The sequence below is a fragment of the Mobula birostris genome, chromosome 30, assembly GCF_030028105.1.
Source record: "Mobula birostris isolate sMobBir1 chromosome 30, sMobBir1.hap1, whole genome shotgun sequence".
NCBI lineage: Eukaryota > Metazoa > Chordata > Chondrichthyes > Myliobatiformes > Myliobatidae > Mobula > Mobula birostris.
The window spans coordinates 19,298,675-19,320,789 of NC_092399.1; the positions used below are offsets into that span (position 1 = coordinate 19,298,675).

At 40.1% G+C, this 22,115-nt stretch overlaps 1 protein-coding gene across 2 annotated transcripts; it reads right to left on the bottom strand.

Moving 5' to 3' along the window:
- Window positions 1–3,340: 3,340 nt before the first annotated feature.
- Window positions 3,341–21,709, bottom strand: LOC140190447 (platelet-activating factor receptor-like). 2 transcript variants are annotated; one of them, XM_072247050.1, is made up of 3 exons: window positions 21,644–21,709; window positions 10,326–10,419; window positions 3,341–7,031 (listed from the first exon to the last, which is right to left on the bottom strand). In XM_072247050.1, exons 1-3 carry the CDS (start codon window positions 21,648–21,650, stop codon window positions 6,002–6,004), a joined length of 1,131 nt encoding a protein of 376 aa, XP_072103151.1. In that variant the 5' UTR covers window positions 21,651–21,709; the 3' UTR covers window positions 3,341–6,001. The 2 variants fall into 2 exon arrangements, with proteins under 2 accessions (XP_072103151.1, XP_072103152.1); XM_072247051.1 differs by lacking the exon at window positions 21,644–21,709 and adding an exon at window positions 17,060–17,175.
- Between the last annotated feature and the right edge of the window lie 406 nt (window positions 21,710–22,115).

Below are 22,115 nucleotides of genomic sequence, written 5' to 3' on the forward strand. Positions count from 1 at the left end.
ATACTAGTGCCCAGCAGAACTATTCAATTATTGGCAAATCTTCAAGACCCGGGAAACTCCTGCTCCTCAAATATTTGCCAATTCATCTACTTAATAAGTACTTGAAAAATTATGATCTCCTTCACCGGACCAGAAAGCTAAGCTTGATACTGACTTCCTGTGCTATCTATGTGGAGTTTGCCTGCTCCCTTAGTGTTCACGTGGATTTTTCTCTGGGTGTATCACTTTTCTCCCAAGTGCCAAAGGTGAACAAGAGAAGCAGCAGGGTAGAATGAGAGAAGGTAAAAATTGCTGTGAAATAAATGGGGGAATGGCATAGATGCAATTACTCAGAGAGCTAGCATGAAGTTGATGGGCCAAATGGCCTCTTTTTGTGCTATAAGAACATTTGAGAACATAGGTGTAAATTAACAAGTCTCCTCCTTGACATCCTTAAAGTTCAGGCTGAGTCTGAATCCAACAGTCTATCTCAGAGGTTCCCAATCTGGGATCTACGGACACCTTGCTTAATGGTATTGGTCCATGGCATTAGAAATGTTGGGAACCCCTGGAAACATAACTAGTTATTTATGAAAATCTCCGCAACACCTTTGAACAATTGAACTCCAAAATAAAGTTACCATCTTATTCTGTTTGGGTTAACACTTGCCAAAGTAATGGATGAAAATTCATGAGTATTATGTTTGCAACAATGGAAACTTTGATCATGTTTTGGATAGTTTGTGAATCAAGCACTGTTCCATTTAGCAACAACTGAGGTGCATCAATTATTGCAATGTAATGTCCGCCCTCTACTTTGTGTGGGCTCTGTGAAAGAGATTGCTTAGCATTCATCCTACATAAAGAGGATTTTCAAAGTTCAGGCATTGGACTGATTTTGAAATGCTACAACTTGACAGAAAAGTGATGTTGAAGAAGCCAAAAATTGCTCACAATGGCACCGTGAATACTTCTGGTTAACCTTGTTCCCTTTGATACTGGCAGTCCGGTAGCCCTCTTTCATCTAATGCACCAAGGAGGGCGACCCAAAAGCAGGCTGAATGATATTCGCTGCTAAAAGCATGGGACGAACCTACTGGACGAACTCATATTACTCAATTTGCAAAAAAAAAATGCACAAGGTGTGGTCCTTTGAAGGAAAAGAAAGGAAGTAGTTTTGAAATTATGAGGATGTATATGGAATAATTAGCACAGTAATGAATCATCTTTTCCAACCTCTGTTCCTGTTCTGCATGAATCTCTTCCCAACCCTACCTCCACCTAACCATCTCAGATTTTCCTTATGTCCCTTTTACTCTCCAGTGTTTATTCAGCTTCCCTTTATATTTCACCTGTGCTTCTCATTTCGGAATCTCTTTAATTTATTCATTATGGCGTTGGGCCATCTTCTTAAGCACCAGTCTTTCTGAAGAAGATACTTGCATAATGCACTTAGATCAGAAGCTCCACCGTGTGGATTCAGTGATGATGAAGGACTTACTTTCCCCCCATTATGCCACTGGTGTTCAGGGCAGAAATGAAGGTCCTCTATCTCTGTCTGTCCTTGGCCACTCAGATGTAGAAGGACTTTTCATTGCTGTTTCTAAACAATTTTGTTTTACCTCCCGCCCCCAGTATTTGCTCTGAGCTGAACCCCTGAACCTGGAAGACTGGTGGACCACTCTTAGTCTGGCTTCTACCTTTTGACCTGCTTGGCAGGGGTGACCCTACCAAGAGCCAAAGCATAAAGCCCTGACTGGGTCATTGAGGCACGGAAGCCTTCAAACCCAACAACAAGGTTGCGGTCTTCTTGGAGGGATGATGCAGAATTGATGAAATATTTCCAAATCGGAAAACTCTTGAAGCGGACCCTGCAGGTGGTGGTGTTCTGTGTTCTTCTGGATAGTAAAGATCATGGGTTGGACGAAGGCTGTTGAAATACTCTAGGTCAAGGTTCCCAAACATGGGTCCACAGACCCTTCAGTTAAAGGTAGGGGTCCATGGCATAAAAAAGGTTGGGAACCCATGCTCTAAGTAGATAACTGTGGCACGTTGTAAATGTTACGTACATTGTAAATGCTACACACTGCAGCCAGTGGTGGAGGGAGTAAAAATATAGAGAGGCTACTAGGGAGCCAACGAATGGTGTCAACCTTCTTAAACATTGTTGGGCCTCTACTACTCTGTGCAGATGGAAACTTTGCAACACACTCCTGATTTGTGCCTTGTAGATGATAGAAAGGCTCTGGATGGTCAGGAGGTGAATCATGCACCAGAGGACTTCCAATCTATGACTTGCTCTTGTAGCCATGGTATTTATGTAGGTGATCCAGTCATGATTTTGGTCACGGTATCCCAAAGATGCTGATGATGGCAGCTCAGAGCTAATATTGTCATTGGATATGTATGATAGGTCCTTTAAATCTCTCTCCTGTTGGAAACGGTCATAGCCTGCCTCTTTTATGCATAAGTATCATCTCCTTTGAATCAAGCCATGTCTAAATGTTGTCCAGGCCTAACATAGGCTTGGATAACATCATTTGCTGTGGAGATGCAAATGGAGTTGAACATTATGAACTCATCGCCAAACATTCCATCTCTGATCTGAAACAAGCAAAGTTATTGTTGAAGCAGTTGAAAAAGGTTAGACTTAGTTAAAGTCATGGCCCTGAGCAACTCCAGCAGTGATGTCCTAGGGCTGGGATAATTGACCTGCAACAATGGTAGTCTGCTTCCTTTGTGCAAACTACGACACCAACCATGTTTCCTTTTGATTCCCATTGATAGCCGTTCTACCAGGGCTCCTTGTTGCCACAGTCAATCAAATTTTGATTTGATGTCAAATGCAACTATATTTGTCTCACCCTGGGAGTATAGCTCTTTGTTCCAGGATTGGACCAAAGCTGTGATGAGTTATGGAATGGAGTTGGCGCGAGCAAAATCCAAATGGACATTTGTGAATAATTAACCTCTTGACAGCATAATCAACAAAAGCTTCCCATCACTTGGTTAATGATTGTGATCGCATTGATTGGGCAGTAATTTTGAGATTTATTCTGCCTTTGGTGGACAGGACAGGACAGGACAATGTCAGGTAGATGATGATGAGGCAACTATAATCCAACAGCTATCTGGAGATCATATGTTCTTAACTAGCCTGTAGCTAAATAAATTCCCTCGGCGAATTGTTATTGAATTTATCCCTGAATGTCCTCTAGACCCCAATCAACCACCCTCAACTACTCATTGGACTAAAAATCTGCAAAAAGGAGCCCTAGCCTGTACGTGATGTTTACTGAATAGCCTAGCAATGAAGAAACAAGCAATAAAGCTGATATTAAAATTATATTTTAAAGACCAGTTATATAAAGCAAGATTAGAATACAAGGCATAATTTACAATGCGATTCACAACAATTGTAAGAACAGCAAGCATTAAACCAGTGAAATAGTGTAACCACTTAAGAACAAATTACATCTAAGTTGCAGTTCCTAAGTGCCACATTTTGGTTTTCTTATTGTATCATTTTACATAGAAATATTCATTAGTAATCCAGGTTGTATTAATCACACTTCTGGCCACAAATCATTTGAACATTTTGGCTTGGTTTGAAATTGTCTTCTCAGGTTTTTTTCTATTTATTAAAAGGGTATTTGTAGGAATTTCCCTATTTTACTTCTCTGTTTAAAGGGCAGATATCAAAGTTCCCAAATATCAATAGCCATCTGTTCCTGTTCAGTAACTGCACTTCTCATTCTCTAACCATGCTTGGATCACAGATACCTATGAAATAGGTGTAGCCTATACTGTTATGTAGCTTATAATGGTTCAATTATAGAACTTAAAAGGCTTTGATCTATGCCTTTGATCTTCTATTCAATACTCATGATACCACCTTAAGCTCTACACTCATTGTCAATTATCTCAAATATCTGACATTGTACATGTTTGCGTGCAAATATTAGGCTCCATAAAGTAAAATGTGGTTGATGTTATTTTGAAAATGTATTTTCCAAACCAAAACTATTATTTGATTCTCAATGATGTTAATCTTCAGCTGGAATGTAGGAAGCTACATCTCCATGGTTACGGGAAGTGCTCCATCTGTGATCAGGGCTTGATTCTCTATAGGCCTGAAAGAATCCTTCCAGATGTTATTCTTAATCATTGTGTTCTGTATTTGTATGTAAAATATCATTTCAGGGTATCTATACATGATGACAAAGCAGTATTTGTTGCAACCTTTGAACTAGTCGAGCTATTTCAGCACATTTAGAAGTCAATCAAAATAGTCTGGATTCACCAATAAAACTAAGTCAAAGAAAGACTGCAGATTTCCTTCTTTGAAGGTCATTAGTAAATCACATGCTACTTTTTCTTAAGATTGTAGGTAAGGTTTTACAAATTATGGGATTTGAGGTCAAATCTCCAATTTGTGCAGGCCTTTGGATTTGTGGCACATATTCACCATTTTATGAATGACTAGAAGATGTCATCAGTCAGAATGCTACAGAAAATGAAACTTTAGATTTCCAGTATCTGCAGTTGTTTATTTAAAGTAACGACTTAACTTTTTCGCTTCTGTGGAATTCTCTGCCCTGATATGTTTTTCTTGGTTTTGAACTCAAAGACGAGTTTGCACATAATCCTAGATGGATCATTGGCGAAAATTCTTCCTGGAAAAATAAAACAATCAGGAAGGTGCAATATAGGTTTATTGTCATGGTCTTGAGAACACAGCAATGCAAAGTCATTTGAAAAAATGTAATATTTCTCACCAGAGCCTCAAAGCCCAAAAAAAGGTCTTCAGAATTCCATAGTGTGAATATGTTGACAAAATGATACATAGAATACAAACTTAAAGTAAAAGCAAAAAGTATTAAAGAAAATGTAACAAGGCATTGCCTTTAAATGCAGAGCAGGGAAGCTCGTATGTTGCAAACGTATTGTTGAGGCAAAGTGTCAAATCTCCTGCGAAACCAAGTTAGCTGGTAGCTTGAAATATATTCAGCATATGGTGAGTGAGTGGGAGAGTGGTAATGGACTGGATGGTGAATGGGGAAGAAAATACCAGCACATATTTAATGCATCAAATTATTCAGCAACTGATTTTTTTCTTCTATAAATAGTTGCAGATTTGTTTTACACTTAGTGTGTAAGCTTTCATTTGCAAGCATCAACCACATAATCAATAAGGCTTCATGGAATTCTCATTAACAACTGAAAGCCTGGATTCCTGTGTTAATTACCTTCCGCTCCGTAACTAAGCAAAGTCAAGGTCAAGATTTAAAAGTGTACAAACAAAAACGTAAATATATCAGAGCTTTAAAAAGGTAACAGAACACAAATTTATGAAGCACTTTGTGTTCAAAAGTGTCACAAAATTAAGCTCGTAAACTACATTTCAAAGAAACCAATATGACCATGATTGTTTGCAATGGAGAAAAATATGAGTGTCATGCATTGAATTGCAATTCCTTGATGTTATCAGGAGTGGAATATTTATGTTAGGAGCCATGATGAGAAAGAACTCCCACACTAGATACAAGCATTTTGTACCTTTCTTGCCTTTTCACGTGTTACATTAGAAGTGGTAAACTTTTTTGGAAAATCTCCCACACCAAAATATCCCCAATACATTACCATGTAGGCAATGTTCCATCAAAACTATCAATGTGACAGATATGCCATATTTTTGTCTTTGATGCTCCAGGCACAGAAGTTGGCAATAAATACTGAAAATGTCCATGTTTGCATTTTTATACATTAAAAATAGAAGATGAGAATCCATTCTTCAATCATCGAAAGTGTCACAACCATCTTTTGAGCCGTCAAGTTTCATCTGGTACTGGGTGCAAATGGAAAGAGCCCAGTGGGTGCTTTATAACAATAAAGTTGACAGTAATTTCACCCATGGAAGGCCTCAGGTATTCTACTTGAGCTGAAGAGGTGTAAAGCACTGGAACGAAATGAACGCTGACACATCACTTAAGATGTGATGCAAGTTCTTATCACTTGAAGTTTATGAGGTAGTGAGTGAATTTGACCTGATGTGAGTCTCTGAAGGCTCGATCGTATGTGGCTGAAATGGCAAACGGCGGACCAGTTTTCTGAATATCTTGTTCAACTCTCGGCGAAATCTCTTTACAGAGAAGCAGTAGATGATGGGGTCAACACAGCTGTTCATGCTCAGCAGAGCCAAATTCAGTTTGTGCACTATGTCTATGCCTTTGAGAGGGGAGCAGCCAGCTGCCTCTTTGGAGTTAGCCCTGCTTAGCTCCCAGGGGATTAGGGAAAGGTGGTAAGGTAAAACACAGACCAAAAATACAATAAGCATTCCTAGTACCATTGACCTTGCCAACCTTCGATGAATGCCCTTCAGAGCGTTCCCCTGGGAGGAAAGAGCTTTCATAATTGAAATGTAGCTCAGTAGGACGAACAAGAAGGATATGAGGAAGAATACGAAAGATGCATACACGTAACTTCTTCTGTCAGAGTATTCTTCGAAACACCTTGTGGCATTAAGTCCCCACCTGTTTGTTTGTCGCTGCATCAAAGCGGGAATGCCGCAAGCTAACCAAAACATCCAGACGAAGCCGCAGGTGTACAGAGATCCCGTTGGTTCATTCAGAGGGATTGGGAGCTTTGTCATTCGTACCGTGCAGTACCTGTTAATGCTAATGAGGATCATAAAGGTCATGGCACTGTATGTCGCCACATAGTAGAACACTCCTGCCATCCGGCACATGGCTTCTGAGAAGATCCAGTCTCCACCTTTAAAGTAGTAAACCACCCAGAAAGGCAGAGTGGCATTGAACGTGATGTCTGCCAGCGTAAGATTAATCAGGTACACTCGGATCGCTTTTTTGATCTTCCAGGCATTCTGAAGGAAAATGAGAAGTGCAATGAAGTTGCCGAAGAGTCCTACGAACAGGACCACCACATAGACGAGTGGGAGAATGAAGTTCTGAACTGGGTGCCAGGTGATACATGCCTCATGGACAGCTCTCTCAATCAAACTGCGGTTGTCACTGTAGTTCATTGCTGTCTCTCTGTAGAACAAAAAAAAATCATGGGTTAACTCAAAAGGTGCACTTTAGAAATTACAGGGCATCATAAAAGTGCATTCAACAAATATTTGAAAAATTACTAACCGAAAATTAAGTCAAGTTTAAAACTCTGGAAAAAATTTAAATTTAGGAACATTTTCTGATTTTGTTATTTTAGCCAAAATCTTTCATAAGCAATTAACTGTTATTATCAGCCACAGTTATCATCCCCTTATCTGAGAAAAGATGTGCTGGCATTGGAGAGGGTCCCGGGGAGGTTCATGAGAATGATGCTGGGGATGAAAGGGTTAATGTGAGGAGTGTTTGATGGTTCTGGGCCTGTATTTGAGCTTAGAAGAATGGGGGGGAGGGGCTGAAATCTCATTGAGATCTATCAAATATTGAAAAGCCTAGATATTGGACATGGAGAGTGGGGGAGCCTAGGACCAGAGGGCACAGCCACAGAATACAAGGATGCCCCTTTTGAACAGAAACAAGGAGGAATTTCTTTAGCCAGAGGGTAATGAGTCTGTGGAGTTCATTGTCCCAGAAGATAATGGAGGTCAAATGATTGGGTATATTGAAAGCAGAGGTTAATAGATGTCAAAGGTTAAAAGAAGGCAGGAGATTGGGGTTGAGGGTGATAATAAATCAGTAATATTGGAATGGCAGAACAAACTCCATGGGCACTATGGCCCAATTCTGCTCCGATATCTGATGGCCTCTTATAAATGTACCAAGACAAAATATACCAAGTATAAGAATGGAATGTATTCACGCTCCACACAGTCGTTGTTTTCCTGCTTCACTTACAGCTGTAATGTACATATGAATCTGATCAGATTTATAGCCATATGTTCCTGCCTTACTGCTGCCTGATCCCAATGTCATAAACTGCCCACAGGGAGACTAATGCTGTAATAGCCCCATCATTATGTCTGTCACTGCAGCTGAAAGGAGAAGCAGCTGTTTTAATGAGGAGCAGACAGGACTATGACTAAAGAAAACATATGAAAAATATATATAATCAGGAATTTCACTTTGGGCTTAATTGACAAATTCTCTTCGGAATTACTTTAGTTTTAATAAGTTTACATGAAAAAATTCCTTTCTGTATTGTGAGTAGTAATCTGATGCATTTTAGCTAACATGGGATAAACCTGTGTTCTACTGTAAGCTGCACACTTTTAATCAAGAACTTACAGTTATGGAAGTGAATACCAAAGGGATCGTAGAATAGACAGCAGTTACGATATAGCCCATACTGCTGGGGTGTATGGGTGTCCAGGGAGGGGTAGCGCCTCTGGAGAAGGGGCTTGTCGGGTCCATTCTGGGGCAGCTCACTCACCTTTGGTCCCCACTGGACACTCAGCTGTCACCTGTTGCTCCAAGTAGCCTTTTGCATGTGACCCCTTTAATGGACGTGCTAAACCAGGTGAGGGTAGCCAGCAGAGCTATGTATATATGTGTGTGTGCATGTGTGCACGTGTGCGTGTGTGCGTGTGTGCGTGTGTGCATGTGTGTGTGTGTGTGTGTGTGTGTGTGTGTGTGTGTGTGTGTGTGTACAGCTAGGGTGCCTAAGACTTTTGCACCACGCTATAGAAATTTAAGGACTGCACTGTACTGCTGCCACAAATAAAAACCCAAATTTCATGATGATAAACCTGATTCTGATATGGGTCTCTATTCTGGACTGAGAGTGGGAAGGAGTCCGGGAAACGGGAATCATGGTTGGGAGAAGGGGGAAGGGAGCAGAATACATCGGAGGAACATTCTGTAACGATCCATAAACCAATTGATTGGAATCAAATTACCTTGCCTGACATCTCAGGGTTGGGTTTGACTGCACCTGCGCCACATCCCATCCCTGGCACTCCCTCTCTGCCATCTGTCACACACCCCTCCTGTGGCACTCCACCCTCATCATTCCCAACATCCTTTGCTCCCGCCAGATTTACAATCTCGCCTTCCACTCCACATTGACAAATACAGTACTGTGTAATTGTACTAGGTAGCATAGCAATATCTATATGTGCCAATGATTTTTGCACAGAACTATAATCTAATATGGTTCTATCTGATGTTGACTTCAAGCACTGGGCTCATTGACCTTGGACTTGGTCGGCCAGGTCAACTTTCCTGCAGCAACTACAAACAGTGCTGGCTTCTCTCAGTACAAGTGGGACACACTGTCATTAGACTGCAGTTGGTGAAGGACAACCTCATTCAAATGATATGCATGTTATCAACCTCAGCAGGGAGGTCGTTGGAGGAATAATCGCATTAGCTGAGAGTAGCTACGTGCACCTATTTAATTAATTTACTCTTTTTGAGAGGAAAGAAAAACCTGAAGATGCCTGCTTTAACATACCAGTAACTGTAGTCATTGTCCAAAATTGACTCCTTCTACCTTATGCCACGAACTTATCAATTATCCATATCTAGTTCAGAACTGACTGAACTCTTTCCTGGCAGCTCACCACATGATGGTATCATCTGACTCTGTGGAACCAGCTGAATGATGTGAATTAGACTGATTTCAACTCAGCACTGAATCTGAGCTAAAGTTGGGTGGCTCCATGTTCCAAAACACAGCACAGGTCCTACAGCCACCAAAGAGCAATCTGTTTCCGATGCTGGTTATTTCTAGTCAAAGTCTGAGTATCGCAATTACACCTTTCTATTGTATATTTCACTGAACCTATCATATTCTGCACCTTATTTAAGTTTATTTTCTGTTTTACCTGATGGGAAAAGATTGCCTCTGATGCAATAATATTTTCACACATTCCATTCACTGTCAGGAGATCGGTGGAGAATGCCTTTTTGCAGGTGTGAGGTATGTAATCAAAATGATGAGATAGCTTCTCACCATCGGTATCTCTACAGTATGTGATACTTTTCAAACAGAAGGCACCATTAGCTGTCAGATCTCCACAAGATGTGTTGCTTACTTCTGCATCATATTGAATGGAGGTGGAAAAAAGCAACCAACTTACCGGCTCACCCACAGAGTGTTCAAATAGATGGCAGCATGAGGTAAAGTCTGAGCATTTTGAGTGAAGTTTTATTTTTAGGAGCAGTACTATACAAAAAGGAGGATGTTTTCTACAATTTCTCCCTCAGCGAGCAAGACAGAAATAAATCAATTTAGTGTTCTGGAATATGCATTTGTAATCTTTCACTTTTTGTGAAGGGAGCAGCCAACACCAACGTGGTAGTCGGCAGAGACACAACATTAATAAGCGTCCTATTTAGTAATGGACACTGGACAGCCAAACTGTAATGCAAACTTACATCATATTTAAGGGCTCATCAGTCACGTTCCATCGCAGCGACCATGTTGCATTCATGGCTTCTTCCATAGCTGGATCCCTCTGCAGCACACAGCCTGTAAGAATGGAACAATGTATGTCAGAAAGTGCTACAGTTTACACCAGGTTCAAGAGCCTTTTGCAGCCCATGACCAAATGCAATGAAAATGTACTTTCAGCAGCATCACAGGTACTTAGAAATATAAGAAGCATTCATAAGGAAAACAGAACTGAACCACAATTTTTACAAGAAAGAACATAATTAGAACAAAAAAATGTCAATTTAAATGCAAAGTGGTCGAAGTGGCCATAATATTGCTGAACTGTAGTGATTAGAGTTATCATTTTCCAGTTGGTTGGAACTTCCCTGAATTCAAGAAATTGTGGAAGATTGTAAACAATGCATCCATTACTTCTACACCTCCTACATTTTAAAGCTCTGGGAGGCAGATCATCAAGTTCAGGGGCGTGTCAACCTACAGTCCCACTAGTTTGCCTTGTACATTTTTCCAGCAATTGTGATTGTTTAAGTTCTTCTGTCTCTTTCATACCCACATCTTCTATCTCAGCTACTTTCTTCCTTTTTTTACACTTGTAAAAGCTCTTATGGTTTTATTTTTCTTCCTAAATGTTATTTTTCTTTCAGTATGACACTTGCCTTATCTCAGGATGGATTATCCTCAGTAGGAGATGTTAAACCCTGTATTTTACAAACTCCAACATTCAACAATTAAATAACGAAAATGTAAAAAACTCAGTTGGTCAAGATGCTTCTGTGGAGGGAAGAGTAGAGCTAAATGCTTTAGGCTGATAGACTTTCATTAATCTACTATGTGGAGTTCTCATTATTTGTCCAGAGTGTTCTAAATGAATGGCAAAGTGAATTGCAGTACAAACAATTACTAACTGGCAATGTTTGTCCATGTGTGACAGGCATTCAGGACCACAGTAACATCTGCTGAATTTACGACACACTTTCTGCGTAAATGACACATTTATAAGAAATCAATAACAACAGCATAGCACATCCTGCAGAAATCCCCTATGTATCATTCAATATAACCACATGCTAAAACGCTAAGCATACTGTCTCCAACTCTACCGCGCTAGATAGGCTGAGATAATTAAAATATGTTGGGTGTTAGAGGTTCAACATTTCTATATGTGCCTATACGAAAGTGATTCCAGATACAAAAGTCAACAACTGTGAAAAGGGGATTAGGTTTTCAAGACCAAATCAAGGCAGACCAATAAATGAAGGCGTCTTGATTATAGTTTGCAAAAGATTAAGCAGACTTTAATCAGTACATTCTACCTGTGGTTTGTGAAGAGGTGTAACTTGGTAGTAGTGGTGGACTTTCTCCCCTCCAAAAACCAGGCCCAGGACGCCAGCTATTTTCCACGATCATCTCCTAGGGAGTGATCTTGGTCACAATTCCTCGCCTGCTACCAGTAGCAGAATTGCTGGAAGTCACAAAGCATTAATGTGTGCAATTGTACTGTGTCAGATTAAAAGGTAAACTCGTGTCTACCCTCCTCCACCACTTTCCTTTATTGTCCCAAAGGTGCCTGAACTAGAGATTCCTCCCAGGGAGAAAATAAAATTTGAGTCTTGGAATTTAGCCCGGTGCATGCCTCCCAATTTCACAGTAAAGCTGGTAAAAGTGTGGAGCATTAACTCGTATTCTCCACAAACTGCTGTGGATTAAAAAGTGAAGATAAGATTGATCATGTCGAAGATCCCAGACTTGAAACATTAACTGTTTGTCTTTCCACAGTTGCTGGGTTTTTGATTATGACAGAAAAGGCGTGCTGAGTTTGACACTGGAAATCAGAATTCTAAGAAGAAACAATGTATTGTGATGTTTTAGTCAGACTACAACCCACCCAGACACCACCTGCTCTGGCTCTCATTCACATGAAAAGCCTACTGTAGCCTGGACTTCTAATTACAGCCCTGAGGTTCGTGGTCTGAAATGAAACATACACTTGCTGAATGTTTATCACACTAGCAGCTGCGAGGTCTGTGCCACACTCGATTGCTCGATAGTCAAAATGGATGATCTCCTAAACTGGTCAGCGTAGTGAGATCTAAATACAATTGCTATCCGTTCATACCTTTCCAACACGTTGACTGTAGCTGCACTGCAAATAACCTTGACACCTATGAAACTGGTACACCACCTGCTTGGTAAATGTGGCTAAGTGGTTAAGATGAAAGCCTCAGTGTCCATATACTCACTGCATAAAACAATTCTCTTGCAGTTTGTTTTGATTCTCTTTGACAATCACCTCCATTTTCCGTCCTCTACCCAGTTTACCTGCCATGATTTTAAATATCACCATCAGGCACCCAGAAACTCCTGTACTGGAGAGCAAAGACAGCTTCCCTAATCTATCCACATAACTGAAGTCCGTCAGCTCTGCTGTCATTTCAGTATTTTTTTGTTGTACCCACTCTAAAGCCTTCTCATCTTTATGGTGCGTGAACCATCCGCCAAAACCAAAGATAAAATGGCAGGCATACTTAAATACTTGAATCAGGCAGTATCTGTGGAGAGAGAAACCTCAGAAAGGAGACATCGATCATTAAAGGACCCCCAGCACCCAGGACATGCTCCCTTCAAATTATTGCCAGCAGAAAGGAGGTACAGGAGCCCAAAGACACACACTCAGGGTTTTAGGAACAGTTTCTTCCCCTCCACCGCCAGATTTCTGAAGTGATAAATGAATCCATGAACACTACCTCACTGTTTTTGCACAACTTATTCCATATTTGATATATATTTATTATTGTAATTTATAGTATGTTTTGTGTATTATCCTGAACAGCTGTCACAAAGCAACAGCTTTCATGACTTGTGTCAGTGATAATAAATTCTGATTCCACAAGCAGCTTTCCTTTCTCGGTCTCCCTTCAGCCTCACCTCCCTTCCTACGCCTCTATTGCTGTTCACATACCTGTAAAATACTTTTAGATTCTGTTCTATGTTTGCTGCCCATTTTTCTCTCATTTTCTCTTATATGTCCCTTACTTCCTTTATTATTTGTGTTTTGAACATTCTGTAATCAGCCGAGTTCTCACTTGGAATTTGGCACAGGCTTTTTTTGTTCTGCTTTATGTAAAATGTGGTTCCCTGATCAAGAGAGCAACAAAGTTGTCCGCTACAACTTTAAAGCGTAGACGTTTGTATTGCTAATATGAGGAGCATAATTTTAAGGTGGTTGGAGGAAAATATAGGGAGGATATCAAAGTACATCCTGTGCAGAGGTCTTGGACCTGTATGTATCGTTTAGCTAGAGTACCTAAGACTTCTGCACAGTACCTTATTAGTCAATGTGGAGCGGAGAGCGAGTTTGTAAATCTGGCGGGTTCAAAGGATATTGGGAATGGAAAGGGTGGAGTGCTGCAGGAAGGCTGTGGGACAGGTGGCAGAGAAGGAGTGCCAAAGGTAGGGGGTGACACAGGAGCAGACGCACCCAGCACTGAGACATCAGGCAAGGTCATTTGATTCCAAACTGTTGGGTTATTGATCATTACAAAAGTCTCTCTGGTGCATTTTGCTCCCTCCCCTCTCCGTTCCCCCTTTCCCAACCATGACTCTCCTCTCCCTGCCCTCATCCCACAATAGAAACCCAAGTCAAAATCAGGTTTATCATCAGTCACATATGTCATGAATTTTTTTTTTGTGGCAGCAGAACAACACAATACATAAAATTACTACAGATTCGTGCAAAAGACACAGGCAACCTAGCTATATATATGTACCTAAGATGTTTGCACAGTATCTACATTTTTTGCACAGAATGCTGGATGTGGGGAATGCCCTGCTGGGGCAGTATAGAGACAGATACATTAGAACATTTAAGGAAATTTTAGATTGACATATTGAGGGATAGTGAGGAGGGAAGGGTTAGATTGATCTTACAGTAGGTTAAAAGGTTGGCATAACAATGTGGGCTGAAAGCCTTGTACTAGGCTGTAATGTTCTATGTTCTATCAAATGCTAGTTCCAAAACAGCTTTCATTTTAAGGTCTCATTGAAGCCGGTAAATGTTAACTCTAATATGCACATAGGAGATGGTTGGGATGCATGTTTGTGTCTCTCTGGGAAAGTGATGAACAGAGAACCAAGTAATTTCCACAGGAAGAGATGTTAAATAAACATTAGTCTCAGACACTCCCATGCACCATCAGGCACTAATGATGGAGCTCTGGAAACTGCAGACCAAGGAGATCCTACAAAAGCAAAGGAAAAGAAAAGAAAATAATTTAAAAATAAAGTGTATTTTCCATAACTTCATAGGACATTTAATTTCTGCTGACTTCTGGGACGTATTTATATGCGGACAATTTAGGATCATAGTTGAATGTTAGTTTCGCATATGTTTGCAGTAACTAAATTTCATTCGCTTAACATATAAAATAAACATGTTGTGACATGCCTTTCTGTTTTCGCAGGAGCATATGGAAATAACATCAGGGCCATTTTTTGTCATTATGTTTGACATTGATGTAATAGTAATTTTAGAAAATTCACCACAGATCGATAGTGTGGGGGCTGCATGATGTACAATGTGAAACAAACTTATCACAATGACTATGCTTACAAGTGTAACTGTATAGCATTATCATAAATACATTAAAGCCATTTGCTGCATGCATGATACCGAGATTCACAAAAATGGAAAATACCCAGAACAGATTCTCAAACTACGAAGTTAGTGAATTTTAGTCAAAGTGTCTGTATGTAAGGGGAGAAATCATAACTCTCTGCCTTCAATCAACCTAGAATGGAAATGAGAAAATAAAAGAGTTGAACAATCAGTTAAGCCTGATTACTGTTCATTTATATATTCATTAATGTTAAACAAGGCACAGAGAAGATTGGGTTGCATTAGCCGCCTTGCCTGAGTGCCTCAACACCATTCAAAGGGAAGAAGTTTGTCTCTGGACGCCAGCACATAAAGCACGAGAGGATATCTTTCTGCGGATCGCACTCACGTCTGTTAAATTCAATCCCTCAATGGAATCTGAGATCCAGAGGTAAGTACAGATACTCTCCCATAACGAATGCAGAATGCCCCTGAGTAACTGGCTGTGCACGTGAGCATCGTACCAGACAGCTGACAAGACCACCTGCAGTTTCAACATGATTCATTTTAACTTCAATGGAAATAGTGTCGATGTAAGTAAAAACGGGCAATCCACTCATTGTCACCCAAGTTATGCAATCACCAGAAGTTTAAATGACCCAATTACTCTCGAGAGTAATTCGGGGTGGTTAAGGAACTAATTAGGTTCAACAAGGTCGTTAAAAATTATGAGCCATACAAACCTGCAGTGAGAAGTTAAACTGAGAAAGTGCTATGTGTCTGTAACCTATGGAATGGAGACTGAGAATCAGTTGCTGAGTTGTTATAGTGAGCACAGAACACAATGCTCGAGCACAGTACTGTATCAGAGAGCTCTGAAAGTAGGGTTGATATCTGGAGCAAGCTGGAAATGTCAATCAACATGAAACAGTGTGATGTCAGATTAAGTTCATACTGCATTTGATCCCACAAGTACTCAAAATGTCATTTTCAGATTCATTTTATTACATCAATTGCCATTAAACTAATACAACCTTAATTAACTTCATCACAATAAAACACCTAAGACATCAGAATTGAGGACAATGTCCCTTTAAGTGAACAGTACCTATTTTATACGCAAAGAGAACAGACAACCAATAGCAAGCCAAGGAGGGAAATTTGAACAAGCTCTATATTTAGCCACCATGCACACTGATGAATAAGCTTTTGGTGATTGGATAACTCGGATGATACGAACTAGATTGCCCATTATACTTAAATTCATACTCAACCCATTAACCCTTACTCTCTAATAAAATATAGGACAAAATTCACTTTTGATCTGCTGACTACTCACAGAAAAAAAAACAAGAATGCAATTTGCAAATTATAGAGGGTTCTCATTATTAACTTTTTCAGAATTGGGTTTAACCTTATCGGCATATGTTGTGAAATTTTTTTTAACTTTACAGCAGCTGTACAATGAAATATATGAGAAATAGACATAAAGAAAAAATACTGAATTACAGTAAGTATACTGTATATATATGTTAAATAGTTAAATTAAAATAGGTAGAACAAAGAAAAGTAATAAGGTAGTGTACATGGGCTCAATTTTGAAATTATTGGTTCTACAAAAGTCTTGGGCAGTTTCTTCATTCTACAAAAATCTTGGTGTGCTTGTATAATTTGAATTACAGAAATGATGTTAAGGAGCAGCTTATGGGTTAATGGCCTTCCTCCACACAACATGCTCTGAATTTAAATTAGAAAGTGGGGGGAGTCATTAAACCAGAGAAATAAACTGTCCCACACCGAAGACTGAAACAACAGATGATTCAATCCATTTACTCTCATTCTCTAATCAGAGAGAAGCACTGCCACACTGACAGGCTCCAAGCGGGGGTCACCTTAGTCATCCCATGTTTCAGTCAGGGTTTGAGACTCAACATAAACATCTCAGGTTATACTGCCTACATCATTTGATAAGTACTTTGAAAAGGCACAGAAAATAACAGGCAGTCAACTATACAACGAAGTAAAGGAGTTTTATCTGATGCAAACGAGGTAAGATTGAAGTATAAACACCTTCGAGCCTCTTTATGCTAATAAATTAGAAATTTGAATTGAAGTACTCACCAGTGTCCCCAAGTCAGTAATTGATTATCTGTGGATTCAGAATGTGCTGAAGAAATAAACTGGAGGATAATCTTGCAGTGGCATGTTCTTGGTGCAATTTACACACTAGCAGTCATTGTTCATGTAAATTGAAAACCCAAAACAAAGTTGGAATTGCTAGCCCTTTTGACAGTTGCTGTTTAGACACACCCCTCCTAATTCATTGGTTCGTGGTTTGTTTTGGAACTCTATGACAGCTTGGGTTTCATCTCTTTTCACCGCTTTAATCAAAATTCTGATTTCCTGTAAATTACTGTGTATACGTGTATCTTACTGACTACACTGGTTTAGCACTTCAGGGAGCTAGTGGCGTTTTTTTATATCACTTAATTGTCTGTGGGACTTTCTGTTTAATATCAGTATCAGTGTTTTAATCTAGTTTGCAGGCTAAGAGGAAATGACCACATATCTCATCCCAGTAATAATTTAATCAGGGAATAGTGCTAATGGTTTGTGTGGACATTTGATAGTTAAAATGAACAATGTTCTTCCTTCATAGAAGCAAATTAATCCACTGGAGGAAGCAGATCGAATCTGGGGAAGACTGAATCGAGAAATGAAAATGGTTATTGTCTAAAAGCTGCTTGCCTTGTTAACAAATTACTGTGGTAGTTGTAGTCAGCAAGTATTTGAAAAAACAAAATCAGCCGCATTCTCGTGTCATTTCATGCCAAGCTCTTTGGAATGCCCTATCAGAGAACCTCCAGTTCAAAGCCTGACTATCTCTGCAACACCAATGATATTCTTTTTGACTGTGACCACTGCATCTTCCTCCAGCAAGCCTCCTACATTGTCATTCGTCATAGCAGGTTTCTCTCGATGAGTTCTCAAATATCTTAAACAGTTTCTCCTATACCAGGAGAACAGCTTTCATCTGTGAGGTAGATCCACTCAATACTGTCTCTTCGTCACCTCATATCCTACATATAAATTTATTTATTTAGAGATACAACTCAGTAAAAGACCCTTCCAGCCCAACGAGCCCACACTGCCCATCCATGTGACTAACTAACCTACTAACCCCGTACGTCTGAAATGTGGGAAGAAACCCAAGGGGTCACGGAGAGAACATACAAATTCCTTACGGAAATTGAATCCAGGTCGCTCACCCTGTAAATAGCATAATGCTAAACACCATGCCACTATGCTGCCATGGAGTGATAAATGACCTTTGTTAACCTCTACCCGAGCATACATAAATTTGGATGTGAATGCTTTAATCTTCCGAACTGCCTGACACTGAACAAAGTAATGCTCATCACCGGCATTCCTTTGATGCTTTTCCTTCGTGATCCACTTCCGAGCCACTGACAATCCGTACCCATCACCCTCCAGGCGCCGCAGAAACACTGACCCAGAGCTCTGCCACCATTACAGTTAACTTCATGAATAAGCACTTTGCACTGCTCTGTGTTCCCTCATTTCATCATCAACTCCCGCACATACAACATCCATCATCGCTGTCTCTGCTAGTCCCACTGCTCTTCAGTCCTTCAGCACATCAGCTTCAAGCTTCTTACCTTTAACATCTCACCATGCCTTAGTGAAATGCTCCAGCTAACTGTTCAGCCCGTAGTCTCTGCTCGTCTGACCTGCAAAGCATTTTCCTTCCACTGTTGGAAAGCAGCCTTTGCTCAACGATGCCATTTTTTCCACAATACGCTATGGGAAAAAGTGAATCTATGAACAATTGTGCTCAATAATTATAGTGGTAGTTAATGATATTATTCCAGTGCCACCCCCACATGGAAGGAGTTCACAAACTGCACAAGCAGGGTTATCAATGAAGTTCAGTTGAGTATCCCGTATGGAGGCATCCTGGTATGCTCTGCACTCTCCCTCTCGTACACAACAATAGCGGAGGGCAAAATGCTCCACCGCAAGGGATGGAAACCTTACCAGGAAATTCATTTGGAGAGGAGTGTGAGTAGAAATGCTGGAGGAACTCAGCAGGCCAGGCAGCATCTACGGAAAAAAGTACAGTCATCATTTCGGGCCAGCATTTTGTGAGTGTTGCTCGGATTTCCAGCATCTGCAGATTTTCTCTCTTTTTTTTATGCCTTGTTATGGAGTGTTTGTCACATTGCTCCATTTTGAACTCCTCAATAATAAGTTAAGACTTCATTTTAAACAAAGAATTTGAGATGAAGAAAACCTTTTTGGTGATTAAAGGGGTGATTCAGCCGGGTGAATGAATGATTGAGGGTAGCAAACTCTCACCCCACGGCCTTCCCACTGTCCTCAAGCCCTGAAGCGTTCACAGGCTATTAGAGCATCGGTATAAGTTCAGATTTATTTTGTGTTTGGGAATCAGGCTCCACCAGTGAGGTTTTTAATGATGTAATCAAAGCCTGCTCCAAAATATGATTGGAGTTATCAGCTCAGGGACTTCCTTATTAGAGTAGATCTCTTTGATGGGAATCATGATGAATCCTAAACCTTCCGCGTGCATTTCCAGAAACTTTCTCCCAGTTAGTCACTCAGTAGTCATTTTATTCGGTGCTTCCTGTACCTAATGAACTGGCCTCTGGGTGCACGTTCGTGGTCTTCTGCTGCTCTAGCCCATCCACTTCAATGTCCAACGTGTTGTGTGTTCAGAGATGCTCTTCTGCACACCGCTATTATAACGCATTACAACAGTGGTGTCCAGAGACCATCTCTGAGTTACTGTTGCCTTCCAGTCTGACTATTTTCCTCTGGCCTCTCTCATTAAGAAGACATTTTCACTCACAGAACTGCTGCTCACTGGATTTTTTTTTTGTTTTTCATACATTCTCTTTAAACTCTAGAGCAGGGGGTTCCCAGTCTTTTTTATGCCATGGACCAATACCATTCAGCAAGGGGTCCAGTTTAGGAACCTCTGCTCCAGAGACTGTTGTGCGTGAAAATCCAGTTTTTGAGATACTCAAACCATCCCATCTGGCACCAGCAATTATTCCACGGTCAAAGTCAGTTAGATCACATTTCTTCCACATTCTGATGTTTGGTGCGAACAACAACTGAAACTCTTGACCATGTCTTTGTGATTTTCTGCACTGAGTTTCTGCCACATGATTGGCTGGTCAGATATTTGCAGTAACAAGTGGATGTACAGGTGTACCTAATAAAGTAGGCACAGAGTGGATCCCCTCTTTCAAATACCCAACTACGCCAAAACACTCATTCGGCACTTCCAGATTCTTCATATCACATTTAAACCAACACCTTACAATCACAAACTAATTACTTGCTGACCCCTTCCTCTCAGCTATACTTCATGTCTTCTTATGACAGTGCAGCATGCCATACAACCCATAAAGTTCATGCCAGCTCTCAAGCTCACCTGGAGACACCTTTTTGATTATGTGACTCCAGAATCACACATTTTGTCACTTTGTTCTAATATAGTTCACAAAAAGTGAGGTAAAGCTTCACAATCACCCCTAGTCCAATTATATTAAGACTGCTACCCAATCAGATCCACAGCTCATTATCTACTGATTCACTCTTACGTATGGATTGCACCTAAACCTCCATTAGGGTTTGTCAAATCTTAAAACACATTCGACTTCATACATTAAAACAAAATGAGAGAAGGAAGGAGGGATAACTATATCTGAGGAAGAATGGACAATAATATGGAGGTATCAATGGAAGTGTACCAGTTCACAGAAATGGAGGGAGTTTGGATGGAAAAACTTGATAAGATATTTTTTTACACCCTCTCAGAAATCTGATTATGATAGTAACCTCCCTGTCTGCTGCTGGAGAAATTGTGGAAATCAAAATGCAAACCATTATCATATTTTCTGGGATTGCCCCGTTATCAAAGACTATTGGAGTGGGATACATAATGCCCTACAAGACATTTTTAGATGTGAAATACCCTTAGAAAGTAAGACCATATATTTTGGGTATGTACCTCAAGAATGGTTGAAAAGAGATAAATATTTAATGAATATACTGCTGGTGGCTGGTAAAAAGACTCTTACCAGGAAATGGTTATCACAGGAGACCCCAACTTTAAATGTATGGATGGAAATTACAATGGACATTTACAAAATGGAGAAGATAACAGCACCTGTTAATCATAAATTGGAACGATTTGATTCATACTGGGAAAAATGGTTCAACTACATAACACCTCATAGGCCTGATTTTATTCTCACAAATCAATGAATATGTTGTAAAAAATAAGATTACTCCCTACTCTGTACATAGTTTTCTCCTTTTTCTTGTTCTTTCTTTCTTCTCTTTTCTATAGGTGTATACCTCAGATAAATATTGTGTGGAGATTTGTGGCAAATATGATTATATGATATATATGTACAATATCTGAAATACATCTTATGGAAATGTTTGTTTGATGATGAACTTTAATAAAAAATAAATTACAGAAAAAAGATACATGCCTCGGTACATAGGACAAAATTCAACAAGGTGCAACTTTCGGATACCTTTTCCTTACACGGTAATTGCCAAGGTAGTTTATATTTACTTCACTGGCTGTAAAGCACTTTGCACCCTTTGAAATTCTTTGAAGTTTTCATATCCTGCAGCACTTACAGTACATCTTCAGTTCTCAAAGTCATTCCGTCAGATATACTTCCTGGGTGAAGATCAAAGGAAAGTGGTCCCTGTGGGGAAGGAATGAGGCTAAATAACGAGCTGATTGTTCAAGAGTGTGCTTCCCAATCTCTGTCTAAATGTGGCCTTAGTATTAGCATTAGACAATGTCACTGTCTGTCCACTTAGAGTTGAAATGATGGTGAGAATGGACACAGGACAAAGTACACTGCCGCACAGGAACTGGCCCTTCGGCTGTGATATCTGTGTCAAACACAATGCCGAATTAAACTAAATTGTTTCTGCCTGTACATGTATCCCTCCTTTCCCAGCACATTCATCTGTCTAATAGCTCCTTAAAGGCCACCAATTTATCTGCTTCCAGCACTACCCTAGGAAGCCTGTTCCATTCACCTACCACTCTCTGTATGGGGATAAAAACTTCTCCTGCATGTCTCGATTAAACTTTCCC

What these genes read in the sequence shown, in the direction of transcription:
- LOC140190447 (XM_072247050.1), bottom strand. An exon ending in GATGAGCCCTTAAATATGAT is followed by an intron (nt 7,032 to 10,325) that starts GTAAGTTTGCAT and finishes TTTGTTCTACAG; the next exon opens with AGAGACAGCAATGAACTACA.